We start from the raw sequence: 22404 nt of genomic DNA on the forward strand, positions 1-22404 counted from the left end.
ATGGGAAGAGCAGTGGCCATAACACCAATTACACCAATTCATGAAAACACATCAGGAGCTCAAAGAACACTGTTTGCAATTAAAAACTACCTTCTGAAATTACGACCAGGGCCGGATTCAGGGGTCAGAATGGAAGAGTAACACCAATTACATTCAAACTGGGCATGCTGCTGCACAAATTTCTTAAAAACACATCAGGAACTCAAAGAATGCTTTTTGAAGTTGAAATTGATCTTCAGATATTTCGACCAGAGCCGGCCATAACACCAATTACAATCACACTGGGCATGCGGCTGCTCAAACCAATAACTAATAACATCAGGAATGCAAAAATAAACATTCCATTTCGAAATTGAATGAATCTTCCGGAATGATGTCAAGAGCATTATTCAGGGGTCATAATTGCTGGACCAGGGCTCAAAAAATAACACTGAATGGGAAAAGTCATGCAACTACTCAAAATTCACAAAATTACATCAGGAATGCAAAATCAACCATTGCAATTTAAAATTGATCTTCTGGAATGATATCCAGTGACGCAGTCAGGAGTCATAATTGCTGGACCAGAAAAAAAAATTGAACGAGCAAAGTCATGCGACTACTCAAACTTCGCAAGACATTATGAAAATAAAGCACCAATTTTGTCGGTTCTATTTCTCAAACATACGAGCTTTGCGCAGGATATGAATCATAAAAACAATTAACATTGCATTTCTTCAATTTTACGAGCTATGAGGTGATAACCGAAAACTCTTATGTTTAATGTTCCATGTCCAGTATTGTTCTCACTAGCAGTGATTTTCATGTTTTGTCTAACGAGGGTCAGCTTCATCATCGCTTCGATCATCGCTGGTGTATCTTGTTCGTTGCCTATCGCGCCTTCTTGTATCCGTCGGATCGCTTTCAAAAATCATTTTCATTGTCGGACATTCTGGCCTCGCGACCAGCTCAATTTTTGCATTGCAGTTTTTGGGTCATTCGCTTCCATTTATAGCCATTCATCTAAATTTCACCATAGATGGTACATAGCACTAACGTGGTAACATTTCAGTAGATCAATTTCAATTGAAAATAGCTTTCTTTGAGCTCCGTATGTATTCCCATGAAGTTTGAGCAGACGCATGTCCATAGTCTCATTGTAATTGGTTTCCAGTTTTGACCCGTGAGTTCGGCCCTGGTCGAAATTTCAGAAGGTTCATTTCATTTGCAACCAGATAAAACAAGGCTTTTGCATTGTCCTTATCATCACATCATATGAACCCAATTTCTCTGAAAACCAGATGTTCAATGTACTCCAAAACGTTCTTGAGTTCAAGGTATTCTAAAACGCACACGAGTTCAACTCACGTTGTCTACCAGATCAATCAAGCCTTTAGCGATATCCTCATCATCGGTAAACGTCTGTCAGTCTTGCATCAAAATCAGAAAAAAAAACCATCCTCCTTCATCGCACATTGTCGTTTACATTTTCTAACTCTACTCACTACTCAAACACTGATCTTGTTTATGCAGTTAAAAATAGAGCTTACTCGGCTCTAAAATATCAGTCTTGCATCAAAATCAGAAAAAAATTATCCTCCATCATCACACATCGTCGTTTACATTTTCTAACTCTACTCACTACTCAAACACTGATGTTGTTTATGCAGTTATGAATAGAGCTTACCAGGCTCTAGAATGTCAGTCTTGCATCAAAATCTGAAGAATATTATACGCTTTTATCACACTTCATGATTATATTTTCTAACTCTACTCGTTACTCAAACACTGATCTTGTTTATGCAGTCATGGATAGAACTTACCAAGCTCTGGAATATCAGTCGTGCATCAAAATCAAAAGAATATCATCCGGATTCATCGAACCTCGTTGTTTACATTTTCTAACTCTACTCGCTACTCAAACACTGATCTTGTTTATGCAGTTATAAATAGAGCTTACTCGGCTCTAGAATGCCAGTCTTGCATCAAAATCAGAAAAAATGTTATCCTCCCTTATCACACATCGTCGTTTACATTTTCTAACTCTACTCACTATTCAAACACTGATCTTGTTTATGCAGTTATGAAAAGAGCTTACCAGGCTCTAGAATGTCAGTCTTGCATCAAAATCAGAAAAAAATATCCTCCATCATCGCACATCGTCGTTTACATTTTCTAACTCTACTCACTATTCAAACACTGATCTTGTTTATGCAGTTATGAAAAGAGCTTACCAGGCTCTAGAATGTCAGTCTTGCATCAAAATCAGAAAAAAATTATCCTCCATCATCGCACATCGTCGTTTACATTTTCTAACTCTACTCACTATTCAAACACTGATCTTGTTTATGCAGTTATGAAAAGAGCTTACCAGGCTCTAGAATGTCAGTCTTGCATCAAAATCAGAAAAAAATATCCTCCATCATCGCACATCGTCGTTTACATTTTCTAACTCCACTCGCTACTCAAACACTGATCTTGTTTATGCAGTTATAAATAGAGCTTACTCGGCTCTAAAATGTCAGTCTTGCATCAAAATCAGAAAAAATTATCCTCCATCATCACACATCGTCGTTTACATTTTCTAACTCTACTCACTACTCAAACATTGATCTTGTTTATGCAGTTATGAATAGAGCTTACCAGGCTCTAGAATGTCAGTCTTGCATCAAAATCTTAAGAATATTATACGCTTTTATCACACTTCATGATTATATTTTTTAACTCTACTCGCTACTCAAACACTGAACTTGTTTATGCAGTCGTGGAAAGCACTCATCAGGCTCTAGATTATCAGTCTTGCATGGAAATCAGTAAAAATCGTTAACATTTTCTAACTCTACCTGCTTCTTAAATAGTGATCTTGTGCATGCAGTCATGGTTAGTGCTCAACAGTGTCAATCTTACACCATCATCAGAAAAATATCTCCGCCTCTGTTGTTTACATGTTCTAATTTTATACACAAGTCAACCTCTGATCAGCCAAGCATTGAAATTTAAAAATATTGAACTATCTTTTCGACATATCTAAACTCACTTATTCTAACTTCAATAGCTGATCTTGACTGTGCAATCGTGAAAACAGACTTTTTGGAAGAGTATTCTCTTACCTGATACATCTGAATCGATCTCTTCTTCTTCTTCTTGGCATTACATCCCCACACTGGCCGCCTTGCAGCTTAGTGTTCATTAAGCACTTCCACGGTTATTAACTGCAAGGTTTCTAAGCCAAGTTACCATTTTTGCATTCGTATATCATGAGGCTAACACGATGATACTTTTATGCCCAGTGAAGTCGGGACAATTTCCAATCCGAAAATTGCCTAGACCGGCACCGGGAATCGAACCCAGCCACCCTCAGCATGGTCTTGCTTTGTAGCCGCGCGTCTTACCGCACGGCTAAGGAGAACACTTAATCGACCTCTTACCCACATGTAAAATACATCGAAGACGTACCAACCTCGAAAATTGGATTTGCTTTTTTGACGTAAACTACGTCTAAGGGGAAGACTCAGATACAGGGTGTAAAACCGAAATTTCCAAATTCGAGACCGTCACGAAATTAGGATAGATTTCAAATGCTAATAGCGTCTTTATCTTTCGATGGATTTTCGACATTTGCTTATCAATCGATTCAGAAACTCTTCAGCAATTTGCCAATTCTATTGATACTATTGATTATCAACGTTAAACTATTGAAAATGTTGTTTCTTTCCAAACCGGGTGAAAAATTAAATTCCGTTCAAAAATCCCCAACACGGACATCAGATTGCAGTAAGGTACGGGCCTTTTGATCCACTGCTTCGTTTTCCCTGTGTATAAAAAGCCCTGTGTTTCACGTGCGCGCGTCATTTTCATTCTGGATGTCACGGCGAGCGGACCAGGGCGTCCAGAAGCGGTCCCAGTGACAACGGCTGTCTCAGCGGTGTGGTGGTGCGGATGAAATTTTTTCGGTCGGTGGTGGTGGCGGTCGTGGAAGTAGCAGCACATCATTTTCATCCGTGTCCCATCTTCGGCAGATCTGGCAATCGACGGCGTTCGTTGAGCCGAATCATCGGATGGCGGTCGCGCAGCCCAGTGGCTGCTGATAAGGCACATAAGTGGCAATTAATCGGTTCTTTTCAGGACCATCATTATATTTGGGAGGAAGTTGAAATAATTTTCCTAAAGTGCAATCGTTAGGAACTGGAAAATTCTTCGGTGAAATTTTCTAGCGTAATTCGGTGTTATATGATTTTAGTGATTGAGAATGTTGATATTAGACGAACTTTCTTCATAGAACAAAGCATTATTGTTTGGCATCGGTAGCGGAATCATAGCATTAGTGCCGGTCCGAGCACAGGCTGTCATCGGAAGATTGCTACAGCAATTTATTCACTAATGTGGCGTTTGCAACGATTTGGATGTTGTCGGCACAACATGAAATTTTCCCGCGAGACTAATTTTGTATTTTTCCTGTTGATTGAAAAAGAAATCGGTTCCGAGATGAGCTTTATTCAAAGCGCAACGCTAACGTCGGTAGTTGAATCCCAACCCCAAGCAAGTATCGGAAGGAGACCATGCAAACAATTGATTCGCATTATGACTGAAAAAAAATTGTATGGCGTCAGTATTGATGTTTGCTACAGATTTTTTGACGTAAACTTCGTCTAAGGGGAAGACTCAGATACAGGGTTTAAAACGGAAATTTCCAAATTCGAGACTGTCACAAAAATTAGGATAGATTTCAAACGCTAATAGCGTCTTTATCTTATTTTCGACATTTGCTTATCAATCGATTCGGAAACCCTTCAGCATTTGCCAATTCTATTGATACTATTGATTATCATTAATGCTTAATTTTTTTTTCAACACAAATCTGATTTTGAAAAAGTATCACCGGCGCGTGATACGTAATTTGTGGACGCTCCCAAGAGCCACTTTCATTGATTGTAGCCGATCGTTAGTACTTCATATCAAATATCATATCATATCATAGCATATCTAAGAATATTGTGGCCAAATTTCATAAAATTTGGTTAACAAAAACCCCCTGACAATAATAGAACAAAACCTGCCAAAGCCTTCATTCCTCCTACATCATCATCATACAAAATTTAAACTGAGCGCTGCTAATGTTAATGACGACGACCGCGCGACCCTCACCATCGCCGGGAATAAAATTTCCGGTAGGAGCTCCGCCGATGCCGAAGGTGGTACCACGGTCTGCTCTCAGCGACATCTCGAACGAAATGGCTCGCGCGCGCGGAAGAGCTGCTTTCTTGTCATATATATAATAGCCCTGTTTGTCTGTCCGGTGACTAGCCAACGAGACGCAGCACGCGGGGAAATTCTCACAAAAAATAAAATATTTGCAACTTTAATTCTTTTTCACTATCAGATGCAGAAAACAAAACCAGTGACAACCTTAGACAACCAGACACAGCATTTGATGAAAAAAAATCACAGACAACAGAAGTTGAAAATCTTGATTTTTTGAAAAAAAAACTTTGAAAAAAAAAAACACTTGCCATGGGCGCTACTGCGTCCACAAATAAACTAGTAATCAATAAAGTTGAACCTGTAGCCACGCCCCTTTGGTGAGTGTGTGACGGTTACACAATATTTGCAGTCATACCGGACAACAAAGAGGCGGGACTAATGGCCATCTTTATTGATTATAAGAAAACTGCTCTCCCTCGCGCGCGTGTCCCGTTCCTGTTCGAGACAGCAGCACGTACGGACGTGCTTTTTGTTCGCGCATTTTGACGTTAACTACGTCTAAGGGGAAGCCTCGGATACAGGGTGCAAAATGAAAATTTCCAAATTGGGGACCGTCACGAAATCATGTAATATTTCAAACGGTAATGGTGACTTTATCTTTCGACGGATTTTCGAGATTTTGTTATTAAAAGATTCGGAAACTTTCCACCAATTTGCTAATTGTATTAAAACTATTCATTATCAACGGCAAACTATTGAAAATGTTATTTCTTTCCAAACCGGGTGAAAAATTAAAAAATAATCAATCCCGTTCATAAATCCCCAACACGGACATCAGATTGCAGTAAGGTACGGGCCTTTTGATCCACTGCTTCGTTTTTCCTGTGTATAAAAAGCCCCGTGTTTCGCGTGCGCGCGTCATTTTCATTCTGGATTTCATGGAAAGCGGACCAAGGCGTCTAGAAGCAGTCCTAGCGACAACGGCTGATAACGTTTCGATAGTGGTGCCGGTCGTGGCAACAGCAGTACATCTTTACATCCGTGTTACAAGCAGCATTTTTGGATCTGGCAATTAACGGCGTGGTCATCAGATGGCTGTCGCGCAGTCCAGTAGTTGTTGTTGGTGAGGCACATAATTGGGAATGAATCGGATCTTTTCAGAACCACCATTATGTTTGGAAGGAAGGTTAAGTTGAAATAATTTGTCTATAGTGCAACCGCTAGGAACTAGAAATTTTTTCAGTGAAATATTCTAGCGTGATTCTGAGCTCAATTATATGATGTTTGTCTAGCACTTAACTACTCTTCTTGCTGTGGATTTAATTTTGAAGAATGATTCAGTGATTGATAAGTGATTGAGAAAGTTGATATAAGACGAACTTTTGACGTAAACTACGTCTAAGGGGAAGACTCAGATACAGGGTGCAAAACCGAAATTTCCAAATTCGAGACCGTCACGAAATTAGGATAGATTTCAAACGCTAATAGCGTCTTTATCTTTCGATGGATTTTCGACATTTGCTTATCAATCGATTCAGAAACTCTCCAGCAATTTGCCAATTCTATTGATACTATTGATTATCAACGTTAAACTATTGAAAATGTTTTGACGTAGGACTTACGTCTCTCTTTACTATACCGGGTGTCATTCCAAAATATTGAAATCGACCGCGTTACGCTGTGTTGAAAGATTTTAAACGTTAATAGCGTTCGTCTCAATGGACGAATTTCTGCGGTAAGCCCCTCAATCGACAGATTTCAAGTATGCCTTCCATGTCCATGCTTGATAAGACCCGAAAAACTTGTTTCAATAGGCATGAAACTGTTTTCAATGAAAAACATTGAGATCAAGGGAACCTATAAATATGGGTACCGCATAATTCTTGCATCATTCCATTACCACGTTCTGATTGGTACTGACACCAGCGAATGAGCAGCCACTGGGTCTGCCGAGAAGCCATAAAATAGCGCAACGCGTTTTTTTCCTTTCATTCTGACTGGGACAAGCGAAGCAACCGCATCATCCATTGAACAGCACTCACACCTTTTAGCAGGGAATGAAGTCATCGAAGCCACCATCATCAGCCGAAACCTAGCCAGTACAGCAACAGTCCACCCTACAGACCAAAGCAGCAATACTGAGCAGATACCGGCAGCAGCAGCAGAGTCGAGCCGAGACCGGCCGGCATCGGTGATGAGCCGGAACAGGCTGAAGAAAAGCCACATGATGCAGCATGTATGTCCCAAAACAAACGGTTCTTCAGAGAGCCAATAATAGAGATCAATATCAAAGCTTTCAATACCCTCCTCCTAGCCTATTCAGATTGGGCTATATATGACTTTGTTAAGTGAGAGGGTATCCAATTATTACGAGGTGTTCAGACTGCAGCAAGATAATATATCTTGACGTTTCCATGTTTCCTCATTTTCACGCTAATACAGGGTTGAATTCAAGGAGAGTTTTAGAATTTAATTTGCGAAATCAAGCATTTGTGTGGCGACAATCAAACATTTTTTTCTGAACAAAGTTTCTACGAAAAAAAAATATGAAAAGGATTTTCGAAGAATATTTGAAGCTCTCATTAAGGATAATGAGCGAAGCTACATTCATTAGTTAGGTGCGCCGTTCTTCGGGGAATCAGACTATTCCTCAATTTATTTTTAAGTTTAAAAGTATTTTGATTCTGTACTATGATCGAACGGAGATTTGATAGAAACATTTAGATACTTTTGGGAATTCTCACAAATAAATAAAAAAGGACGATTGGACCAATTTTCAAGAAATATTATCGAACTAAAATGTATTTCCACCAGTATCTCCATGTATGAAGGGCAACTCAGCAATTTAATTTTTTTTTCAAAAATGGAAACTGAACCATTGCGTTCTACTCGACAATCAATGATACAGCTTCTAACAAAATCGAATCGTGTGAATGTGATATAATTTAAACGGGATTTTGGATGAATTAATGCATTAACAATCCATGTTTTATTTAAGGTTATTCTACTTTATATATACATCCCATTCAAATCGTACAGTTGTCCCACGTGAAAAATGTTGAAATCCAAAGTATATTAAGCCATTCAAGGAGCAGAATTGAAACAATTTATGAAATCATGTTTATTCATCAAATATATTCGTTTTACAACCATTCCTACGTTTTAAATTGTCTTCCGCATTGGCCCTTGAACTTTGAAAATTTATTCGATTTGTTCTATTAAATCTAGGTTTAAGTTAAATACTTCATGTTAATTCTAGAGAGCATCTGTTTTTTGAACAATTCATGTTGAATAAGTGGAGAATAAATAATTATCATCATTATTTTTCATCATATAAAATGCTTTCCACAAAACCATCACAATCCGAGTTATTCTTCAGCGCTCAGAAGATTTCCATCTAACATGCCTTCGACCCTGCTGCGACAGAAAGAGCATGACTGTCAACTACGAAACGAAATGAAAACAGAGAGAATTTTCTCTCTGGCAAAGAGAGCGTGACGCTTGTCAGTTTTGTTTTGTTGAATTTCTCCCTGCATTCCAGTTAGAACGAAAGCTCTCTCGTAATAATTGTTCGTAATAAATTCTTTTTAGCGGGTATCTTTTGACAGCGCAAAATGTATGGAATATTACGTAAATAATGACATCATAAAGCGTATTTACCCTGAAACGCCAATTATTATGTCATTAATGGCGTAATCTGAATAGGCTATCCGGGATACAGCGAAAAGTCCCGTTAGGAAATAGACGCCAGCATCGAGCAACGAGCGTTAAAAAGAAGAAGCCCTTCTCGAACGCGTTGATGATGATGACGCTTTGGCTGACAAAGAAGCGGGATACAAGACCAAGACACTGGCTGATTGGCCCACCAATTGGGAAGCAGAGAAGATTCAAAATAAGGTATAAAAGAAAAGTGCATTCGCTCGCAGAGCATTCAGTCTTTTTTATACCACCACTAGAAATTCGCAGTTATTTGAAAAGATCGTTTTCTTACTTTTTGGACTTAGCCGAAGCAAACAGCCTTTTTCAAGGCTCTAAGAGTTAAAAATAATGTTCTCCTTCAGTCGCTATCGCACGGATTAGGAGGCCCTACATCCCCTGCTGGGCCAACTTGTGGCTTATTTCAGGCAGTCCTGAATTGTTTTTGATGATTCTTGTTCTTGTTCGAGAAAGATTTAATTTCTGTGTCGGTTTGATGAGAAGATTTTGCCAAGGAATTGTATGCAACGCCGATTATTTATCCAAAATAGTTGATGTGAGAAATTTGGACATATTATGTATCTTAAAGGCATGGTCAATGTGGTGAATTTTCTCGCCTTCCATTTTGAATTACGGCAGAATAAAGAGCGGCTGAACAAGAGAAAAATTAAACGCGTCTTTTCGCTCCAAAGATGGTTTTCTGAATGTCTAGTCACAGCCAAAGCCCGTCAATCCCAAACTATCGTCACATTCACACATACACCTTTTCCTCTTCATCCAATTGCTTAGCGTTGTTTTCCACTCAAAACTCACGCTCACAATCAACTATCATTTATCCCACCATAAACATTTTTGAATGAACACAACATTTCGATTTTCCTCGGTGGTTCTTATTGACTCGCTTATTGATTACACAAACACATTCAATCACATTCAATTCCTTCATAACGTTCATAATGCGTAACGCACGAAAGGCCTTTTTGCTTTCGTTCAATATCGCACAGCGCTACTATCTGACTGACATCATAGGAATCAAGAAGAGAAACGTCAGATTACCGCGATTTGTTTTGCTCTTAATATTCAGTTTGATATTTCATGAAAAATCAACTCGAAGTCTTCGGTAGTCGTTTGAAATGGTATGTATTTTCTTTCAATTAAACGATAATTTCAGAACATTTTCTTTGCATTTATATTCATCTACTACAATACTTTCTATCTCTACTCTTACAGGAAAAAAACACCGCTACTGGAACACGGTATAAACGAACTTCTCATCGTACCGACTTGGTCTTTTTATGATGTCTCGTCGCCGGAGCTCCTTGAATTCTGACGGTTTACATCCGCCCACGTCAACGGAGGTCGAAGGATTAGCTTCATCGATGGATAAATAGGAATATTCCGGATTGTTGTGCTTTGTCCGAGACAAATTCTCAGTGCTGTCTGAAGCGGAGACCTCAGTATTGATGTCGGAAGTGTTCTCAACTGACACCGTTGGAGCCATTTTCACATCCTGCACATTTCGAGCGTACTGAATGCCATTTTTGCTGACCACAACAACTTTTGGACCATCTCTTGCTATAACTTTGTACCGTTCGCTGGAGAAAATGGGATCTGTTTTCGTTTTCCTGCTCTGAGCTAGTAGAACTGTATCGCCAATTTTTATGTCGGACTGTTTTGCACCGCGAGCTGAATCTGCATCTTTTTTGCTTATCAATTTCGTTTCAGCATCCCGTTCGCGTACGTCTGTATGATCAACCAGTTTACGTGAGTGTTCCCAAAGGCAAGGAAAATGGCCCCGAAATTTCCAACCGCACATTAGTTCAAACGGAGTCACCAATAATCTCGAATGTGGGACTATGTTGTTGTGATTATGGACATACAACTGTAGGGCCCGTCTCCAATTAGTTCCCTCAATTTTGGATGCTGCCAGTGCTTTAGTCAACCCTTGATTCTGGCGCTCTACCGCCCCATTTGATTGCGGGCTAAGCGGGATAGACTTACGTACTCTTATACCTTTATCTTCCCAGAATTTGATGAAATGTGTACTTTGAAAGGGTGGCCCATTGTCACTCTGTAAAATGAGCGGACAACCCCGAGCTGGAACACTTCACAGAGTGCTGCGTTTGTACTTTCAGCATCCATATGCCGCATTTCAACCACAGATATGTATCTTGAGAAAGTGTCGACGATGACTAAGAATTCTCCTGACCCAAAGCCAGGGATGCTGAGGAAATCGACTTGCAGTATCTGCCAAGGCCCATCAGGTAATTCTCGACTGCTAAGTGGAACAGGTGGATTCTTTCTGGAAAGTCGGATGCAGGTTTCACATTTCTTCACAAAACATTCAACTTCGGACGACATTCTTGGCCACCAGAAATATTCCCTCATAATACGCTTCATTGTAACTTCCCCTATGTGGCCACCATGAGCGGTCTGCATGGCACGTTGACGTAGAGCCTCCGGCAAAATAATACGATTGTCCTTGAAGATTAGGAACCCCAGGGAATGTAGGTACTTCTTCTGAGCTTCAAATTTTCGTAGCTCTGGAGGCCACTGATCTAGTTCAATTGCAGTACGCAGCAGTTGATTTTCAGCGTCTGTTTCAGAAGCATTTTCAATTTCCTCCCAAGTTAGATCTAAGGAACCTAAGTCAAAGATATTTACGAGTAAATTAATATGAAATGTCAATGTGTTTAAGATAATTCACCTGTATCGAGTGCGAACAGAAAATGATTCCCGTTTTCCTCTTCGAAAGGTATGGCTTCTTGTGACCCGTTGATTAGTCTTGATAGCGCGTCTGCTACATTAGATTCTCCTGGTATTCTTTTTATATCGAAATCGAAAGGCTGCAGTCTAAGGGCCCACGCATCTGCCCGTGCCAACGCTCGTCTACCGATACGATGATTAGTTCCGAAGATGAACTCATTAGCTTCTGCGTCGGTTCTTACAGTGAAATGTCTGCTTAGTAAGTATGAAGCAAATCTTTCTACGCCCCAAACGACAGCCAGAGACTCTTTATGCGCCTGGGGATACTTCTTCTCTGTACACGTTAGAGATTTGGACGCGCATGCGATAACCCTAGGTATACCAGTTCCATTGAACTGTACTAGGACCGCCCCCAACCCAATTGGAGATGCATCTACATATAGTTCAATTTCATCTGTAGTGCTATAGTAACCCAGCGTTTTAATAACATTTAGAGCACCTTCTTGTAGGAAACGAAATTCTTTTTCTTCTCGCTCTGTCCAATGGAATACATCAGAATTAGCCAATGCTCTTAGGTTTACTGTTATATCAGCCCTTTTCAATAAGAAACGGTCGATAAAGGTTACCAAACCTAGAAAACTCTTCACTTCTCCACAATTCTGCGGCCTGCGGAAGCTTTTTATTGCGGCCATTTTTTCCTCATCGATTTCCCAACCTTTCGGTGTCAAAACAAATCCGAGAAAGTCAACCTTTTGACTTCCAAAAACGCATTTTGACTCATTTAATTTCACGTTGTGCTCTTTCAATCTGGCCATCACTATTGCAAGATTAGCATCATGCTCATCCTTCGTGCCTCCGAAAACCAGTACATCATCCTGATAATTTTTAACGCCTTTACAACCACCGAGTATTTTCCTCTGTAGTATCTCCTGAAATATATCGGGAGCATTGCACAGACCAAAAGGTAGTCGTACACAGCGGAACATGCCGAACTCTGTGAAGAAATTGGTCAAGTGGCGTGATTCGGTATCGAGTTCCACATGGAAGTAGGCGTTACTCAAGTCTATAGTAGAGAACCAATGGGCGCCGTTCAAATCAGCTACGATGCTCTCCAAAGTTGGCATACTGAATGGTGTACGGTAGATATACTGGTTAGGCCCCCTTAAGTCGATTACGAGTCGAATGTCGTGTTTCCCTTTCGGTACTACAATCATTGACGAGCAGAAAGACGTATCCATATCGTCTGTTACTCGTTCTATGATATCGGCACTTACTAGTTGTTGCAACCTTTCTTCAACTAAAGGTCTCACTGCCTGTGGAATGCTCAGATATACATTTCGGCACGGCGGTACTGATTTATTGTACGAGATTTTTACTGGAGGTATGTTGAACTTCGGGAAAACGTTCTTAGCATTCACCAATGCTATCTCTCCGGTTAAGAAGAATATCGTTGGATTTTGATCGGAACTGACCGGTACCTTAACTCCCAGCATTAGTACGCTGTATCTCGTCGCTGTAGGTCGACCCAGAAGCGAGCGAAGCTCTCTTACAACGTAAAACTTTTCCAAGTATACTGGTCGATCGTTTGAAATAAACAAGTTAGCTTCAAACGTAGCAAGAACCTCGATTTCACCTATCGTAGCATATGCTTTTAGAGTGCGGTCCGATTTCTCTTGTATGTTGAAGACATGTACACTGTAATTAGGATCCGAAATCATTCTGCGAAATAAGGCTTCCGTAAATGTGTTGACCTGGGCTCCAGAATCAATAAGGAACCGACAAGGCATGCCGGCAACCGTAGCTTGGATGTTTCCTTCGTCCATCAGATGTGAGATGGTGAATATCGGATTACTCAATTCAGAAGATACCTGTCAGGGGAATAATTGCTTTTAATTTAAATCCTTTTTTTTTTATCAATACTCCATGTTGTTTGTTTTTTTTTTGTTTCGAATATTTTTTTTTTTCTTCTTTTTTTTTTTTTTTTTTATAGAAACTTAATTGTTTTGCCTTAAATATCAGATAATTCAAATTCAATTGTTTAGAATGCAAAGAAGTTAGTTCTCGTTTTCATCACTTACTGTTTCCACAGGTTGAACCTCGTTCTCCAACTTCTGGACGGCGGCTATCTTCCTTGGAGGAGCATCTGGAGTGGATGTTCCATGTTCTGGTTCTCGTTTGGTCCCTGTTTGGATTCTGGACTTACAAGCGACTTGTATATGTCCCTCACGCCCACAGCTCCTGCAAACTTTATCGATAGCGTGGCAAGCTGACGGACTGTGGTATTCACTAGTGCATCTCCAACACCGAGTACCATAGGCAGCTCTATTGTTAGCTTGAGCATACGGTGACCTTCTGTTGCTGAAATATCGTTGGATTCTAGGTCGATCGTATTGACGACCTGGATAACCTCGAGTCTGACCACGATGAAAATGAGGGCTGTTGATGCTCGATCTGTGATATTGTTGCGTGTTTAAGGGAAAATCGGCACTAACCGGGGCCACGCTCACTTGTTCCTTCGGTTCGTATCTTTCTTTGAAAAACTGCTCACTAAGGCGAATACATTCGATTTCACGAACTTTATCCATTAGATCTGTAAATGATCCTTTGCGATTAAGTATTTTGAGAGCAGCTGTGCGTACTTCCTTGCTTCGAGCGTGATCTGCGACGGTTCCCAAAATGGCTTCAGCTTCTCTTTCCTCACCATATTCACACAATCTGGCCGTTGTACCTACCCTGGTCATGTACGCTGAGTCGGACTCTCCTGGTTTTTGGAACATGACAGCCAATTTTCGTCGTTGTAACATTACATCGGAGCCGGATCCGAAGTAACTTTTAAGCCGGTACAAAGCGTTTGAAAATGGGCTGTGCACCGAGTCCGGAGCATTCTCATCAGATTTCGCATTTCTGTAAATTTCCAACAGTCGAGAACCTGCTTTAACTTTGAATATCATGAACTGTGTTCCTTCATCTGTGATCCCTGCCAATTGCATCGAGTCTACCAGAAGATCCTTCCATTGCTCAAACGTCTGCCGGTGTATCTCCCCGTCGTCACCTGTCGGAATGCACTCAGGAACGTTCACCGACGAAATGGACAGCTGATTGATTGATGACATAAAGCGAGATTCTTCGAGAGTAGACTTTTCGCGATGGGTACTGTGCGGGCGGAAATTTTCGCTGAAATCGCTCATGCTTTGATTTTCATTATCCGAAACGGTTGTTTTGGCAGCCTCTTGCAATTGTTCTTTCTCCAGTCGAATTTTTTCCAACTCTTTGCGAAGTTCATCTGATCGCAGCTTCTCAGCCTTCAATTCGCTTGCCATTTCGTTGAATTCTTGGGTTCTACGAAGTTTACTTTTCTTATCTTTTTTCTTGGACGCGTCGAGTTTTGCCGTGCTTTCGATATTCAACGTTGAAATTTCAATCATCTGTTGTTTCTTCTTCTTCATAATCTTTTTTCTAAAATAAAATTGAAAACATTGCTTCACTACCTCTTTTTTTTTGTGCTGTTTTTATGAGAATTTTTTTTTTTATTTGCCAATCATTATACAAAAAAAAACGCCATTTTATTTTTTTTTTTTTTTTTGCTTTGGTTTGTACATATTTATGTTACTGAGTCATGATGAGCCTACTGGAAATATCAGTTCCAGCCTACTCACCACCTCTTTTTTTTTTTTTTTTTAAGCGCATTGTCCATCATTTGTCATGGTGAGCCTACTTGGAAAATATTTCCCAGCCTACTCACCACCATCAGGATATTTGTATTTATATATATTTTTTTTATGTATACTTTCTTTTTTTTTTTTTTTTTTGCAAATTCATGAGTAACTTCTGCCTGTGTCATGATGAGCCTACTGATTTATTTTTTTTTTCAGCCTACTCACCACCATCAGACAAATATATAACCTATTTTTTTTTTCGTTTTTGTAATATGGCGGCTTCAATATATTTTTCTTTAATTTGCATTTCCATTTCTAATAAATGATACTTACCCAGAGGGAGCGTTTTCCGCGCCATTGTGGTGAATTTTCTCGCCTTCCATTTTGAATTACGGCAGAATAAAGAGCGGCTGAACAAGAGAAAAATTAAACGCGTCTTTTCGCTCCAAAGATGGTTTTCTGAATGTCTAGTCACAGCCAAAGCCCGTCAATCCCAAACTATCGTCACATTCACACATACACCTTTTCCTCTTCATCCAATTGCTTAGCGTTGTTTTCCACTCAAAACTCACGCTCACAATCAACTATCATTTATCCCACCATAAACATTTTTGAATGAACACAACATTTCGATTTTCCTCGGTGGTTCTTATTGATTCGCTTATTGATTACACAAACACATTCAATCACATTCAATTCCTTCATAACGTTCATAATGCGTAACGCACGAAAGGCCTTTTTGCCTTTCGTTCAATATCGCACAGCGCTACTATCTGACTGACATCATAGGAATCAAGAAGAGAAACGTCAGATTACCGCGATTTGTTTTGCTCTTAATATTCAGTTTGATATTTCATGAAAAATCAACTCGAAGTCTTCGGTAGTCGTTTGAAATGGTATGTATTTTCTTTCAATTAAACGATAATTTCAGAACATTTTCTTTGCATTTATATTCATCTACTACAGTCAAGTCAAGTCCTACGTCCACTTAGCGGTTATGTCACAGATATTACCCACTGTTCGTTTTTTCTTTCCAAACCGGGTGAAAAATTCAATTCCGTTCATAAATCCCCAACACCGACATCAGATTGCAGTAAGGTACGGGCCTTTTGATACACTGCTTCGTTTTCCCTGTGTATAAAAAGCCCCGTGTTTCGCGTGCGCGCGTCATTTTCATTCTGGATGTCACGGCGAGCAGACCAGGGCGTCCAGAAGCGGTCCCAGTGACAACGGCTGTCTCAGCGGTGGTGGTGCGGATGAAATTTTTTCGGTCGGTGGTGGTGGCGGTCGTGGAAGCAGCGGCACATCATTTTCATCCGTGTCCCATCTTCGGCGGATCTGGCAATCGACGGCGTTCGTTGAGCCGAATCATCGGATGGCGGTCGCGCAGCGCAGTGGCTGCTGATAAGGCACATAAGTGGCAATTAATCGGTTCTTTTCAGGACCATCATTATATTTGGGAGGAAGGTTAAGTTGAAATAATTTTCCTAAAGTGCAACCGTTAGGAACTGGAAAATTCTTCGGTGAAATTTTCTAGCGCAATTCGCAGTTATATGATTTTAGTGATTGAGAATGTTGATATTAGACGAACTTTCTTCATAGAACAAAGCATAATTGTTTGGCATCGGTAGCGGAATCATAGCATTAGTGCCGGTCCGAGCATAGGCTGTCGTCGGAAGATTGTTACAGCAATTTATTCACTAATGTGGCGTTTGCAACGATTTGGATGTTGTCGGCACAACATGAAATTTTCCCGCGAGACTTTAATTTTGTATTTTTCCTGTTGATGATTGAAAAAGAAATCGGTTCCGAGATGAACTTTATTCAAAGCGCAACCCTAACGTCGGTAGTTGAATCCCAAGCAAGTATCGGAAAGAGACCATGCAAACAATTGATTCGCATTATGACTGAAGAAAATTGTATGGCTTGTATGGCAGTATTGATGTTTGCTACAGATTTTTTCACGTAAACTTCGTCTAAGGGGAAGACTCAGATACATGGTTTAAAACGGAAATTTCAAAATTCGAGACTGTCACAAAAATTAGGATAGATTGCGAACGCTAATAGCGTCTTTATCTTATTTTCGACATTTGCTTATCAATCGATTCGGAAACCCTTCAGCAATTTGCCAATTCTATTGATACTATTGATTATCAATAATGCTTAATTTTTTTCTACAACAAATATGATTTTGAAAAAGTATCACCGGCGCGTGCTTACTCACAATCTACATGCTGATACATTTACAGTTCCATCAAACAACTGAAAACCGAAATACGCCACTCCAAAATTACGAGGTGACAATGTTAGAAAGAGACAAAAGATAGGAAAAATAACACAGTGTGTAGTGCCTCCCCGAGTCACCTTAAGGGAAGATCCTTTAATTACGTAACGCAAAAATTGGGCATTTCAACCACCCCCTCCCCCCCCCCTATATCACACTTTTTGTATGAAGCATCTAAAAATTATGTATGGGTCGTCACACTTCGCCCAACCCCCCTCCCCCTCTAAGCGTTACGTAATTTGTGGACGCTCCCAAGAGCCACTTTCATTGATGGTAGCCAATCGTTAGTACTTCATATCAAATATCATATCATATCATAGCATATCAAAGAATATTGTGGCCAAATTCCATAAAATTTGGTCAACAAAAACCCCCCTGACAATAATAGAACAAAACCTGCCAAAGCCGTCATTCCCCCTATTTCAGACAAGAAAATTCAATCTGAGCGCTGCTAATGTTGATGACGACGACCGCGCGACCCACACCATCGTCGGGAATAAAATTTCCGGTAGGAGCTCCGCCGAGGCCGAACCACTGGTAGTGGTATCACTACCACGGTCTGCTCTCCGCGACATCTCAAACGAAATGGCTCGCGCGCGCGGAAGGGTTGCTTTCTTGTAATCAATAAAGTTGAACCTGTAGCCACGCCCCTTTGGGGGGTGTGTGATGGTTACACAATATTTGCAGTCATACCGGACAACAAAGAGGCGGGACTAATGAGCCATCTTTATTGATTATAAGAAAACTGCTCTCCTGCGCGCGCGTGGCATTTCAGCACCTAAAAACCATGGATGAGTTGAATCATCGTATGTTTTCTGTATGTATGTAGAATTACTGTATGTATGTAGAATCTTTGTATGTATGTAGACTCACTGTATGTATGTAGAATCACGAGCGCGCATCAAACGAAGAAGCTGCAAAAATGTTTTCGCATGGATGACTATCTACCAATATTATAAGTCTTTCTCTGAATCGTGCTCTCGTGATTCTACTACCGACGGAAAACAATCTGCCATCACCAAGCAATTAAGTTTTACTTTGATCAAAATTCATCTCGCCTCTCGCCTTTGGTCAACAAAAACCCCCCCCCGACAATAATAGAACAAAACCTGCCAAAGCCGTCATTCCCCCTACTTCATACAAGAAAATTTAATCTGAGCGCTGCTAATGTTAATGACGACGACCGTGCGACCCACACCATCGCCGGGAATAAAACTTCTGGTAGGTGCTCCGCCGATGCCAAATGTGGTACCACGGTCTGCTCTTCGCGACACCTCAAACGAAATGGCTCGCGCGCGCGAAAGAGCTGCTTTCCTGTAATCAATAAAGTTGAACCTGTAGCCACGCCCCTTTGGTGAGTGTATGACGGTTACACAATATTTGCATTCATACCGGACAACAAAGAGGCGGGACTAATGATCTATCTTTATTGATGATAAGAAAACTGCTCCCCCCGCGCGCGTGGCATTTCATTTGAAATGTCGCGGGCGGCGGTCCTAGCATCGGCGGAGTTGCTGAACGAATCAATCGGTTCTTCTCAGGGCCACCATCCTATGCAAAGGAAGAGGTGAGGCGAATATTGTTCAAAGAGCAAATTAACCACTTGGCGACGCCATAATGTTGCCGTCCGTAGCAGAATCACGAGTGCGCCCCGGAGCAGTTGCTACAAATATGAATTCGTATGGATGGCATCAGTGGCAGCCAGGAGAAGTTTTCTCAAGATCTTATTTGATTTTGTTGCAGCTTGTGATTGGGAAGGCGGATTATTAACAATCAATCGAAAGATGGAGATGGAGACAGTTCAATCGAAATGATGCCGTCAGTAGCGAAATCACGAGTGCGCTTTGACGCGTGGTCTTTGCATAAACATGTGTGCGTCTTCAGTGATTTGACGGTAGTTATCCTCATTTCTAAAGTTTTAATGAAAATACCCATACAGTAATGGAATGGAATGTAGTAAAATATACAGTAAAAAGTACAATTAAACCTGATAAATTGAAATTTAGAAATACCCAAGTTTAGTTAAGCTCATTTAGAATATTTTTCGAAAAATTCGAAAAAGAACAATGAATTGAATTTAAACAAACAAAACTTCTTCTTCTTCTTATTGGCATCACATCCCCACACTGGGACAGAGCAGCCTCGCAGCTTAGTGATCATTAAGCACTTCCACAGTTATTAACTGCGAGGTTTCTAAGCCAGGCTACCATTTTTGCATTCGTATATCATGAGGCTAGCACGATGATACTTTTATGCCCAGAGAAGTCGAGATAATTTCCAATCCGAAAATTGCCTAGACCGGCACCGGGAATCGAACACAGCCACCCTCAGCATGGTCTTGCTTTGTAGCCGCGCGTCTTACCGCACGGCTAAGGAGGGCCCAAACAAAACTAAACTACTCATATTATACAAAACTCGAGAATTCAATAAATTTGTTTTAATTACATAAATATATTAGTTCCTTTTAAAATGTAAATTTCATAAGAAATCCAAAGAGTAATTTTGTAATACTCATGGATAATGGCACTAGATTCTTCATTTCACCAAACTGTTTCACGTAGTTTACGTCGGGCGGTCGTGTCTTGTACACAACCCTTATGATTTTTTGTCTCAGTCGATTCTTTGGCTTTTTCGACTTTTGTTTTAAATTGTTGAAATACTTAGAGGCGTCAAAAAATATGGGTTCTTTGGGGAAGTTGACCTTAAATAAGCAAAAGAATCGATTGAGCGAATACAAATTTCTGACGGGAAAGGTCAATTGGTGTTATTGCAACTGCTATTTAAATTTTGACCCCTGAGTCCGGCCCAGGTCAAAATTTCAGATGATTCATTTCATTTGCAACCAGATCAAACAAGGCTTTTGCAATGTTCTCATTGTCGGCATATACCCAATCCAGTTCAATAAACATATGCGCATCATGTGAACGCAATTTTCTTGAACACGAGATGTTCAGGGTACTCAAAAACCGTTCTTGGGTTCAGTCCACGTCATCTACAAGATCAACCAAGGCTTTTCCAATTGCCTCATAGTCGGCTTATACCCAATCCGGTTCACCTTAATGGACCTTCTGGGATATTAAGCGATACACTCTAACCGTTCGTGACTTGGTTGATCGTTGAAGAACATATGTTCTGAACTCCAAAACGTTTTGGAAAACTAAAAAGGCGTATAGTAGCTTGTAAAAGTAATCAGTCAAATCCTATCGTTTCAAAGAATCTGCTGGGATCTTTATCGATGCACGGATACATCGTTTAGGACTTGGTTGTTCGTGTATTCTGAACTCCAGAACGTTTTGAAGGCCCTGAAATAGTTTACGTTTATTAAAAATTCGACTGATTTACGTATTATGAATTATGCTCATATGAATATTTCAATGCCTTTTCAGTTCTTTCTATACTAGTTTTGGCAGGATCCAGTGAATAAAAAACGTTAACGTTAAGTCATTTTAAGTCATCATATCTTTTAATTGCCGGACCCTGTAATTTGAAATTTAGGTTTTAAAGCTTATTCTTTGAAATGCCATTAAGTTTTGTTTTGCAGTACGATGCTGGACGAAAGATCAGAATGAAAGACAAAGCGGGGGGAGGTGCCCGTTGAGTTGAGACTGTTAAAGACAAGCACCACGGAATCCAAGTTTCAAAGTGCTCGCGTTTCGGGGGCACACCACTTGCTACGCAGGCGGCGCACAACTGTCATTTTTGTTGATTTAGCTTTGCTGCGTCGCAGCATGCGTGAAAAAATAAAAATGACAGTTGTGCGTTGCTTCCGTATCGAGTGGTGTGCCCCCGAAAACGCGAGCACTTTGAAACTTGGATTCCGTTAGGAGTGACCTTAAGGTACTCCAGCTGCAGATCTCTGCTAAGATGGTCTCACTAACTCTGGGTGATTTTGTTGATGCGCTGTTCTCCGGAGGTATTTTCGTTGCGACCTGAGGCAAGAACCCAATCTTGGAAATAACTGCAACAAATCCACCTTTGACCAGCCAAGGGGAAATTCGGTTCGGGTAATTTCCGGAAAGAAGACACTAATCAGTAAGGCAATGCTAAATATAATTTAGAGCACTGCCTTAATTGCGTGAGAAATAAATGGTGAACGCATGCTAGTTTGATTATCGGATTGATCGAAAATCTATTTTTTTTTCTTTTTCTCATATTTTCGTTACAGCTCGCTAATGGCAATAATCGGCACAAAATCCATTCAGTTTCAAATAACTATCAATCTGTCGAAACTCAATGGGTCGACTTCGGAGTAAAATTTTAATCACGATGTGAAAATGACCATCGGACTAATTTTAACTAGAAGTTAAACGAATCGGTGAAAAGGTTCGCAGCCTAAAAACATAAATTCCAATTTATCTAGCAGGCCGTTGGTATATGCCAGCGCCGTAACCATAGAAACGAATCATTCCAATAAGCCGACGGTGTACATCGCTATCGTTTAGGTACCATCAAAACGCTAATTTTTTCTCGGTAACCAGTAAACGGACGAGCCAGACCTATACCTTCCAACAGAAAAAGAGTATTTCAGCAGACGAAGTAACTCGGCAAGCGATAAACAAGTCATAAACCTGAACAGTTTAATGGGGAAAATATGCATAGATCGTAAGCATATTTGAGCAAATATGCATAAAGTGTATTCATCCATCAAAGCAATATCAAAAAGTACTCCAACGTATGTACTCTACCAGCCACTTTATTATAAGGAAAATTAAAGCTTTGACTAATTTTCTTGGCGATAAACGCCTTATGCTAAAATATACTGCTATGAAGCAAAAGACGTAAAATATGACGTACTTAACAAACGGTAGCGGACATATGCCCGAACCAGACCAATGACCATCGTTCATTCCAGAAGGTGCTCCCGTATTACAACATCCCTCG

At 40.3% G+C, this 22404-nt stretch overlaps 1 protein-coding gene across 3 annotated transcripts; it reads right to left on the bottom strand.

Annotated features, from left to right (window-relative positions):
- Positions 1-13403: 13403 nt before the first annotated feature.
- On the bottom strand, positions 13404-16207 carry LOC134207483 (uncharacterized). Of its 3 annotated transcripts, none has more exons than XM_062683197.1 (2): positions 15573-16207; positions 13404-15039 (listed from the first exon to the last, which is right to left on the bottom strand). In XM_062683197.1, the coding sequence occupies exons 1-2, from the start codon at positions 15620-15622 to the stop codon at positions 13638-13640; spliced, it is 1452 nt and encodes a 483-aa protein (XP_062539181.1). In that variant the 5' UTR covers positions 15623-16207; the 3' UTR covers positions 13404-13637. The 3 variants fall into 3 exon arrangements, 1 of the variants encoding a protein (XP_062539181.1); XR_009978377.1 differs by lacking the exon at positions 13404-15039 and adding an exon at positions 15051-15486; XR_009978376.1 differs by lacking the exon at positions 13404-15039 and adding an exon at positions 15051-15518.
- Between the last annotated feature and the right edge of the window lie 6197 nt (positions 16208-22404).

This window comes from Armigeres subalbatus, chromosome 1, assembly GCF_024139115.2.
Source record: "Armigeres subalbatus isolate Guangzhou_Male chromosome 1, GZ_Asu_2, whole genome shotgun sequence".
Classification (NCBI taxonomy): domain Eukaryota; kingdom Metazoa; phylum Arthropoda; class Insecta; order Diptera; family Culicidae; genus Armigeres; species Armigeres subalbatus.

Coding starts and splice junctions, on each gene's coding strand:
- LOC134207483 (XM_062683197.1), bottom strand. CDS start 15,622: ATGGAAGGCGAGAAAATTCACCACAATGGCGCGGAAAACGCTCCCTCT. Junction 15,040..15,572: donor GCGGAAAACGCTCCCTCTGG/GTAAGTATCATT, acceptor ATTTTATTTTAG/AAAAAAGATTATGAAGAAGA.